The following is an 11,191-nucleotide window of genomic DNA, read 5'->3' on the forward strand; positions in this document are numbered from 1 at the left end:
AAAGAGAACATGTAAAAAAAACATGTAAAAAACTATTTTACAAATGTAAAAAAATCAGTTTTAAAAAATTGTACAAAAATTATTTTAAAAAACTGTGAAAACATATTTTAAACTGTAAGGGCACATTCACACCTGTTCTCAGGCCATACAGTGTTAATGAGTGGTTTGCTGGAGCCACCTGTTACTCGGCCACAATACCTAATTTATCAGGTGTATAGGTGTGGGTGCATGAATGCATGCATATTGCCTGTGTTTGGGGTCGAACACCTGCATCCACACACCTGCCAACTTATGACCTTCGGCTGTGTTCATACAGCTGCTGCGTCCCCATAGTGTGGCTGCCCACGCACAGCAAAAGCCACATAAAAAAAAGAACACTGATTCACACTGTACAGGCCACAGCACCTATGTGAATGAACATGAGGAATACATGGGATGAGGAAGATGAGACTGGAAAGGGAGGACATGCAATGGGGAGATGGAACTGGAGGAGGAGATGGGAAGGGGAAGGAGAAGGACATGAGATAGAGGAGATGGGACTGGAGGAGGAAGAGGACATGGAGTGAAGATTGGAGGAGGAGATAGGACTGAGGGAGGAGGAGGACATGGGACTGGAGGAGGGGATTGGATTAAGGGACGAGAAAGACAAGTGATGTAGAAGGAGGAGGACATGGGATCAGGGCCGGTGTTACCACTAGGCGGACTAGGGAGCCGCCTAGGGCACACTGCTGCCTAGGGCACCTGGCCACTGGTTATACTACTCCTGCACTGTCAATCCACAGAGCTTGCAACTAACACCAGGCAGCTGCTATGCCATGTGTGAAGCAGCACCCCCGCCACCCCCCCATCTCCGCTCTGACACTGTTTGTCCACTGTCCAGTCCAGCACCCCCCCCAGGCCCCGCTGCTCTGACGTGTTTCCGCTGCAGAACCCATCCCTACCCCTTGCCCGCTCTCTGCTCTGATTCGGAGCGGAGATTCTTCTGACAGTGAGTGACATGTGACAGTGTCCAGGTCCAGCCCACCCCCCAGGGCACTCTCCACTCTGATATGATGTGTGTGTACAGGGCCGTCAGCGCACCCCCCCCAGGACGCTTTCTGTTCTCCGTCGCTCTGACATGTGTGTCCATAGCATGCGCACACACCCCCCCCCAAGGACGCTCTCCTGGCCGTGTCAACACACATTTACACTGCTGGAGCAGAGTAAATCATGATGGCACAACATAGTGTGGTGCCTGGCAGTAGCTCTCCAGGCTTGGGGACAGGTGGAGTTGGAGCCAGGAAGAGGCACCCGACACAGAGGCAGGTACAGCATAAAGCAGAATTTTAGATTGGTGCGACCATGCGAGCGAGGAACAGGCAGCAAGCAGCACAGGGTCACATCGCTACAAGTTTGCTGAGCCCAAGACCATCACCTTACATGGTGTGGTGAGTAAAAACTGTTGCTGTCTGTCTTAGATCATGAGATTGTGTATTAGATAATGACAATGACATGCAATTTGCAAATATATATGTATATTCACTGATCTGCCAAATTCCAAATGCCAAGTATGTAACGGGGCCCCCTCCCCCGTGAGGCTGCATTGATTGGCAGTGGTGAAACGGCATTGATGGGCACAGCTGAGATTGTATTTGATGGGCACAGATGAGGCGGAATTGATGGGCACAGCTGAGACTGTATGTGATGGGCACAGGTGAGACTGTATTTAATGGGCACAGGTGAGGCTGCATTTGAAGGGCACTGGTGAGGCTGCAACTGATGGGCGCTGGTGGGCTGTAATTGATGGGCACTTCATTAAAAAGGTGGGGTATACATGGGCAGCGTGAAGGGGGTGGAGTCAGGGGTGGAGCAAAATGAGGTTTCGCCTAGGGTGTCAAAAATCCTTGCACCAGCCCTGCATGCGATGGAGAAGATGGGACTGGAGGAAGAAGATGTGGAATAGAGGAGATGGGACTGGAGGAGGAGGAGATGGGATTAAGGGAAGAGGAGGACATGGGATGGAGGAGATGGGACTGGAGGAGGAAGACATGGGATGGAGGAGATGGGATTGGATGAGGACATAGGATAGGACTGAGGGAGGAGAAGATGGGACTGGTGGAGCAGAAGATGGGACCAAGGGAAGAGGAGGACATGGGATGGAGAAGGCGGAGAACATGGGTGGAGGAGATGGGATTGGAGGAGGAGATGGGACTAATGGAAGAGGAGGACATGGAATGGAGGATATATTAAGTAGTATGAGTTTTTTAAAAAAAGTGGGTGCACTGAAGGACTCCGTGGGGATGCCAGTGGGCGGAGTTGATGGGACGGCCAATGACCAGGCCCTGGGGAATGTTGGTGCTCAGGCTGGGGGGGAGGGGGGGTTGGCAGGCCTAAAACTGTGTAAGGGGCCTCAAAATTTCTGATGGCTGCCCTGAGTTGTGTTTTATATCTAACTGATTGGAATCATGCCATACATACTTATAAAATTATAGGCACTGTTAGAGCTGAAATCTTGAGATGTACTAAAACTCAGGCTCAGTTCAAATAAAAACTAACTTGTAGATGTATATTACTTCTAGACTGGTTTACAACTGGTGTGCAACAGCCATTAATGACTAGGCCAATTAAGAGTCTCTTGTAAATCTTGGGCTGAGTTTAATGTTTCTGCATTCCTTTCTTGCTGATCTGCTTTATGGTGTCTTAAGCTGGACTGTTTTGTTTTGTTTAATGTCTAGCACTGGCATGACATGTAAATCTGACAGTTTTGACTTGTGAATCTTGGAAATATGAGGTTGGCACTGTGTTCAATATGACTTCCCAATTCCTTCGACAAACGTCACTTTTGTCACACCTATCGCTTATGAATGAAAGCAGATATATATGTTGCAAAATGTGATTCCCACTCTTCTGGCTCTAATCAAATTGCTAATTCAGTGGTTTCCTGTGTTTTATCAGCTTGACTTGACACAGTTTTCCAGAGCAGAGTTTTCAGTGAAGTGCTTCACAGAAGTCACAAATACTTTATTAGTGTGTTTTATGGTGACATCATTTGCGGAAATTAAAAATGCAATAACATTTTATATGGACCACTGGTGCATAAACTACAAGTCACATTTTGCAAGTCAGGTTTTTTTCAATGATTGTAAAAAAAAAAAAAAAAAAAATGTACATTGTAACATATACATTTCAAGTGACTTTAGGTTTAAAGTTGTATCCATACACATAGTTCCTTTGGCAATATTTTTATGAACATTTTAATATAAAAATAGAACAAATTTTTTCCAATATTTACAAACTTATTACAAGTACACAGTATTTATGTTTCATCACTACCAAATGGCAAGCCATGTGTGAGATTAGAGCAAAAACACAGTAAAAAATTAAATACTGCACATTTCATAAAAATTACAGAGACATCAAACAATATTTGTTTGCAAATATCAAATGGTATTGACCTGGCAGGAATGCAGTTCCACCAATTATTTGATTTAAGGCACATTGGGGGGAAATTATCAAGATTTTGCACGCATTACTCTGGGTCTGCATTACGTTACTAGATTAAAAACATCTAAAAATGTTTGAAAGTTTAAAAAGTTTTATTTGTTTGGTTGAATTGTTTTGTACAGCACCAGAGTCAAATTTTGATAGATTCCTCCCACTGTTTGAGTGAGGGTAAATGTGCATGTGTAAAATAAATATACACACACACTGTTCACTATTTATCCAGGTACAAGTACACTTAAATATTGAAGGTATGCTTTGTATCTATGTCAAGTTTAAAAAAGAATACTGGAAAATAATATTTAACTAGAATATACTTCTATATGGTATAAAGATGAATATTATTTTTTTTAATAATTTTTGGCTTTTTGGCTGGCAACTAAAGAAGTTTTATATTAATTGGGCTCTATCCTAAAAATTTGCAAAACTGGGGGATTCCAATGCAATCAAGATAAGTTTCTTGGTTGACTACCAAATGGATATCCAATCTTTATAATAAACACAATCCTACCTAGAAGTCTACGGAAGGAGACATGCTTGAGCAAACAGATTTGTATCAGGAGCCATTTGTGATAGTTTTTTTTTTTTTTTAAGGCTTTTCAAGCATGAGATCAGGTAAGTCACTGAGTGACTAACCTATAAAGATTTATCTGACTATAAAAACCTTGTTTTTTTTTGTCAAATATCCAGTAAGGCTAAAGGGAAATCTGAACAGATTGACTGTTGGAAGTAGACAGGGGTCTTTAGTAAATCATCCCAGATGCATATTGTCATTAGCTAGTTGGAAGAGCACCTTTGATTTTTTTTTTTTTTTTAAACATACTACTGACTTGTAATATTAGTAGCGGGAATTACTCCTAATCACAACTGCAAATTACAGTCAAGGTAATTGGATGAACAGTATAGTCATTTTCATTGTAAAATATTCAATGAATACAGGATATTCAAGAATTCAGACCTTATTTTGTGAAGCTATCCTAAATGTGTAACTCATGTAACAAGATCGAAATTTGCAATAAAAGATATTTAAAAATTTGTAATAATTATGACACTGGAAGACTTTGTAATAAATAATCCAATAGACATATTTTGAACTATGGCAAAGAAAGTGCTGTAAGACTTCTTGTACCTAAATAAAGAATATATATCATTTAACAATGGTCAATAACTTAAAACTCTTAGAGTTATGCAGCCTCATTTACACAGATTGCGGTTCTCCAAAACTGTTAAAAGGAGTCAAACTGTTTTAGACTAAAGTTCATCCTGCTCACAGGTAGTGTCATGTGGTGGCACAAATCTGGTGGTGCCAGGGGACTTAAAAATTGGCATGGTGATTTCTTGGAGATCAGGAAGTCTACCCGATCTTGATATTGTTATTGTCCTGCTTTCATAGTCTTTGGGTGGCACTTTGACATTCTGTAGACCCCCCACTTTTTGGAGGTGTGTCTGAGCTGGAGATGATTGGTAATAGTTATCTCTGTGCAAAGGGTCACGTGGTAAAGAGGTGCTTTTACAAAAGCTGGAAACTGAGAGCTGCCCTGTGTGTACTGGTGGCGGATGAACATTGGGTGGTCTGCCACACGAAGGACTCCAACAGCGGTCAGAATGGCCTAGAATCTTGCACTCAGTTGTACAGGCCCAGAGTCCTAAAACAGAAAAAGTAAATGAGTTGATAAACTGCCTCTATGATGAGAAAAATATTTGCATGTTCTTTGCTTCTGCTGCAGAAAGAGGTGTAATATTCATATAACTCCATGACCGATGTATACATTTAATACATATGAAAAATATTCAGCTACAGTCATTTAATAAAATGCCTGTATTGTAGAAATACGTCTGTGATAAAAGTGTGACGTTTGGCACATTATTCCCTAGATTAAAATGAATGTCGGCATGTTTTTTATGCTGTAGTATCTTGCTAACCACTACAATGTATCTATTTTCTGCTGTATATAAAACAATATTCCATGCTTAATGTGTTATTATTATTATTTTTAAAGTTATACAGTATTATTATTATTATTATATTGTTTCATAATTTTCTACTATTGGAATCAGCCATTACTATATTCCTGAAAATAAATCAAAGACTTTTTACAATAGGTATCAAAGCGGCAACACAGTGACGGTCGTTTTCCAAAAGGTGTCATAACCAGTCTTTCTTTATAAAACTATAAAACATACTTATATGGTGCTCTCTATATATATATATATATCCAAAAGGATATACCCCTTTGTATAAGTTTAGGAGACAACTGGTTATAAAGCGATAAAACATACTTATAAGGAGCTCTATGATATTCAAGTATATTTTGTAACTAAAAATTTATATATGAATATATATATATATATATATACCTACATATATACTGTATATATATATATGTGTATCCAAAAGGATATACCCTTTTAGTAGTGCAGAAGAAAAATGGTTTAAAATTGCAGTGATACAACATATCGTCAGAGCACAAGGTACTGTAGATATATTTGGGATTATGGTTACTTATAAAAACAACATTGATGTGACAATGCATTTTGGCTACCAATTTTTAAAAAATGCATTCTGGAAAAGGTTTAAAATCTATACCATTCATTGTTTTGCAAAGACCTGGGCATTTTGAAGGAATGCACACACTTTTGTGTATAAATGATGTAGAATAGATTTAGCAATAGGTGTAACAGGTTTTACATCTCAACAATGAACCTTTTTTTCCCCTGTAAAGACACAACTGGTTTAGGTTGCAACAATATACCCATGTCATTGGCTAAAAAGATTACCAAATAGATTTTTCCTGGTTTATATTGTATACATATACTCCTGCCCAACCCCCCCCCCCCCCCCCCCACACACACACACACACACACACAAAAAAACAAACAAAAAAAACCCAGATATGACCAAATCAGTCTGGTGGCAGGGGTCACAAAGCGGCTTTTCTCTTATCTTGCTTTCATACAGACTAAACTTATAGCTGTAGCTAGAGACCTCCACAAACAGATGTGCAGTCCTGGCAATGTTATTAGTAAAGAACAGTGGGGTTGATTTACTAAAATCTGAGAGTGCAAAATCTGGTGCAGCTGTACATGTTAGCCAATCAGCTTCTAACGTCAGCTTGTTCAATTAAGCTTTGACAAAAAAAAAAAAAACTGGAAGCTAATTGGTTTTTATGCAGAGCTGCGCAAGATTTTGCTCTCTCCAGTTTTAGTAGATCAACCCCACTGTCCTTAATGATATCTATAATATGATCAAAGGACACTTACCAGTCTGCATATGGTTAATGAGATCTTTCTTCAGAGCATCAGCACTGATATCAGAGTCGCTGTCATTGAAGTCACTGTCCCCCTTGCCACTGTCCTTTCCACTGAATTTTTCTGCTTCTCGGATGGATATGGTATTGAATGAATGTCCCTTCCACACTGTCACTGTGGGTCCTGTCTCCTTCCCGAAGGTAGGAGCTGAGGCATAATTCTGCAAGAGAGAATACTATTACAAGCCTGATTCACCCAACTACCCCACCCATCCCTGCCATTCCAGGCACCCAGTCCATCCTCTTACCTCACTGTTAGTGGTCCTCAGCCTCTTCTGGGTGTCATACAGACATGTCCCAAAGGTGTCTTCAGTGCTGGGCACCTCAGGAGTGACTGCTGCTTCTGTTCCAGTGAAGGGGGTGGCATTGGGAAAAGGTCTGGCATCAAAGAGATTGGCTTTCTGATTATCAATAAGCTCCTCATCTTGATCTGCTTTTTCTAACTCAGATATGTCTCTTTCAGTCTTGTTGCCAGCCTTGTTCTCCTTCCTGCGTTTGTTGCATGTAGTAGCAATAGTGATGATGGCCGCTAGAAGCAGGGTGCAACTGCCAGCAAGGACAATGATCACAATCAAGGGAATGTCCCAGTGGGAAACTTTCTCCTCCAAGGAACTTGGCTGCATGACTTCATGATTAATTGGAGGAGTGGCAGCAGTGACCAAGAAACTGACAGTGGCAGTATTGGCCAGAGGTGGTCTACCATTGTCAGTCACTGTGATGATGGTCTTGAACACCTGGCCCAGGTCATCGCTGACATCTGCAGTGAGGAAGACCTCCCCTGTAAGCTTGTTGACAGTAAACAGGTTTCTCCCTTCTTCTGAAAGGCTGAAAGTGAGCTCAGCATTAACCCCTTCATCTGCATCCCTGGCTTTCACCTGAGTGACCAGAAAGCCATGGGGGGCTCTGGCTGGGATGACCACCTCTGCAGACCCATTGGACAGTACGGGGTTGACAATCACAGGTGCATTATCGTTTTGATCCACTATCCTGACCTTGATGATGGCGCTGCTGGTAAGCTGGGGAGATCCTCCATCACTCGCCTGGATCCTGAGGTCCAGCTGCTTGAGGATCTCATAGTTGAAGGTTCGCAGGGCGTAGACAGCCCCGGTGGCCGGATCTAGAGACACATAGGTGGAGATCGGGGCTCCCATAATTTCAAAGTCGGCCAGTCTGTAGATGACTTTCCCATTGTGACCAAGATCGGGGTCCCTGGCCACCACGGTGGTGATGTAGGCTCCGGGGGCATTGTTCTCCATGACGGACACTTCATAGACAGGCTTGGCGAAGACGGGGGCATTGTCGTTCTCATCGCTCACCCTGATCGTGTATTGTTTAATGGTTTTAAAGGGAGGGGAGCCCAGATCCTCGGCTACCACGGTCAGGTTGTACTCGGCGATCTTCTCCCGATCTAGAGGGGAGGTGGTGACGATCATAAAGCTATCCTCATAGGCTTGCTGTAACTTGAAGTGTTCGTGTCCATAGAGAGTACAGTGCACCTGTCCGTTAGCTCCGGAGTCCCTGTCCGTGGTGCTGATCAGCGCTACAAAGCTGTCCTTGGCTGCAGCCTCGGTGATATAGGCTACTCCCGCACTGATCGAGGTCAGGGGGGTGATGGTGATGGCAGGGGCATTGTCATTTACATCGATCACATGCACGATGACTTTACAGGTAGCAGTTAAAGGGTTGGGACCCAAGTCCTGAGCCTGCACATCAAACTCATAGGTCTGCTTAGTCTCAAAGTCAACCTGACCTTCAAGGGTGAGTCGGCCAGATTTGGGATCGATTTTAAAGAGCTGACGTACCTCGGGGGACACCTGAGGACTGAAGCCATATATGATCTCTCCATTAGCACCTTCATCAGGGTCAGCAGCATTGAGGTCCAGCAGGAGGTATCCTACAGGAGCATCTTCCATCAAGTCCACGGTAACAGCGCTCCTCTCAAACACCGGGCTGTTGTCATTAAAGTCCAGCACCCGGACATTAACCACTGCACTGCCAGAACGGGACGGGCTCCCTCCATCCATGGCCACCAGCTCCAAGGTGTAGGCAGCCTGGTTTTCCCTATCCAGTTCCTTCATCAGGACCAGGTCTGCATACTTCACCCCATCAGCCCTGGTCTGGACATCAATGCTGAAGTGGCTGTTGACTGAGATCTGGAAGGTCTGGATGGAGTTGGAACCTACATCTTCATCCATGGCTATCTCTAGGGGGATCCTGGTCCCCACCGCTGCGCTCTCTGACACATCCACAGGGATCTCCTGGCTGGGGAAGTGGGGGCTGTTATCATTGATGTCTCTCACCTCCACCTCCACATGGATCAGCTTGAACTGCTCCTTGGAGAAGCTGACCACGTCCAGAGCCAGGATACAATTGGGGGACTGTTTGCAGATCTGCTCCCGGTCTATCCTCTCTCCAATGCTCAGCTGTCCATCGCTTTCTCTGACTCGGATCAGAGAACTGTTGAACTGTTTCATCAATCGGAAACTTCCTTCCCCTGGGAGCTTCAGGTGCAGATCGTCAGCTAAAGTGCCTATGACTGTGCCAGGGTCATCCTCTTCATAAGTCCTGTATCTCATGGTCTTACAGCTACAGAATGCCACCAGTGCCACACAGCACAAGAGCCTAAAGGGACAAGTCCAGGAGCTCCCCTTTAGAAAAGTCATTGTGTCAAGTCTTAGCAATCAGGATGGGATGGAGTGCGGTGCAGAGCCCTTATGGAGCCTGCATGTATACCGTGGCGTAGTACAAAGTGTCCCTGACACTCCTCCTTGTCTGGAGTTCTGAGCGGCTCTGGACACTCTTCAGGGGGTTTTATAAGCTCAGACATGCAAATGAACTGGAGGAGCAGCCAATCACAGGCGTGCCTTTGACAGCAGCCTCTTGAATTCTTCCCATAGCACCGATTTAACCATTTCAAGGGGGTAAAGAGGAGCAATGAATAGAGGTGTCACGTGGTGGCGGGCTATTAAGAAACAAAAGGGTTATTATTAAAGAAAAAAAAAAAAAAAACCTTGAAGGGAAACAAGAAGCTTCTATTGTTTGCCTTCGGCACCATTGTTATCGCGGCAGGGCTCCGGTGATCGTGCAGACGCTGAGTGCTTTGATCTATGAGATATGACATAGAAAAAGTGTGTAACTGGGCACTTATTTTTATCCTAAAGTCTATGTAAACTCTAACAATACATTTCTCTTATTTGCTCCCTTTTGGTCTGTTAAAGTCAAACTCAAGGAAACATGAAAATTCTTTCCTTGCAGCGAGGGGTTAACTGCATGTTTAGGTCCAGAGGGCATAGAAAAGAAGATTTACTTCCCCAAACCTTCACTCTTTCATACTGCTAGACTGATCCCTGCAGCTCTTCTCTCTCATCTTCCAGCATTCTGGGGTTCAGATATCAGCCAGAACAATGCAGGGAACCTAGCTGAGGGTTGGATGTGGGGACATGGAGGGACAGTTCACCGCTGGAGCTGAGGGGTGCTCATATTAATCGTAAAGTGTATGTAATCTCTAACAATACATTTCTCTTATTTGCTCCCCTTTGGTTTGTTAGGCTCATGCACACTATGGGGTTGATTTACTAAAGGCAAATACACAGTGCACTTGGCAAGTGCAGCTGCTCCAGAGCTTAGTAAATGACGTGAAGCTTCACTTGGCAAATAATACCCAATCACATTCAAGGAAAATTAAAAAAAAAAAAGAGCATTTTTGCTTGCACATGATTGGATGATGGAAGTCAGCAGAGCTTCCCCACCATTTACTAATCTCTGGAGCAACGGCACTTCCGAAGTGCAAAGTCTATTTGCCTTTAGTAAATCAACCATTATAAGCTAAAAAAATGCCAGAAAAACACTGGATGAAAAATGCTCATAATAGTTTTAGTGCCAGATTTTAGCAGCAGTTGGGGGTGTTTAGGGTTTTGTTCTGCCGACAATTTGTTCCCAAAAATGCAAAAAAAAAACATTTTTTGCTTCTAGAAGTTGAAGCTTCAAAGACGCTTGCAGACTAAAATAATGTGTATGGACAAATAGGGATTGATTTACTAAAGGCAGATTTGCAGAAATGCAGTTGAACTCTGCAAGGGTAGTTTCTCCAGAGATTATTTCATTCTTTCCTTGCAGCGAGGGGTTAACTGCTTGTTAGGTCCAGGGGGCATAGAAAAGAAGACTTACTTACCCAATCCTTCACCCTTTCATACCGCTAGACTGGTCCCTGCAGTGTCTCCTCTCTCATGCTCCAGCATTCTAGGGTTCAGATATCAACCAGAACAATGCAGGGTCCATAGCTCTGGGTTGGATGTGAGGACACTGAGGGACAGTTCACCACTGGAGCTGAGGGGTGGGAATCTGTCTGAGGATCCAAGAAAGTAGAAGTGCTTTCACTCTCCCCATAGAGCTAAACAAGCACT

The 11,191-nt window shown here is 43.4% G+C and overlaps 1 protein-coding gene across 1 annotated transcript; it reads right to left on the bottom strand.

The window, feature by feature from the left end:
- Positions 1–2,964: 2,964 nt before the first annotated feature.
- On the bottom strand, positions 2,965–9,599 carry PCDH8 (protocadherin 8). Its single transcript, XM_073614230.1, has 3 exons — positions 7,037–9,599; positions 6,742–6,949; positions 2,965–5,126 (listed from the first exon to the last, which is right to left on the bottom strand). Exons 1-3 carry the CDS (start codon positions 9,449–9,451, stop codon positions 4,732–4,734), a joined length of 3,018 nt encoding a protein of 1,005 aa, XP_073470331.1. The 5' UTR covers positions 9,452–9,599; the 3' UTR covers positions 2,965–4,731.
- Positions 9,600–11,191: the final 1,592 nt, after the last annotated feature.

This window comes from Aquarana catesbeiana, linkage group LG02 (assembly GCF_042186555.1).
Source record: "Aquarana catesbeiana isolate 2022-GZ linkage group LG02, ASM4218655v1, whole genome shotgun sequence".
NCBI lineage: Eukaryota > Metazoa > Chordata > Amphibia > Anura > Ranidae > Aquarana > Aquarana catesbeiana.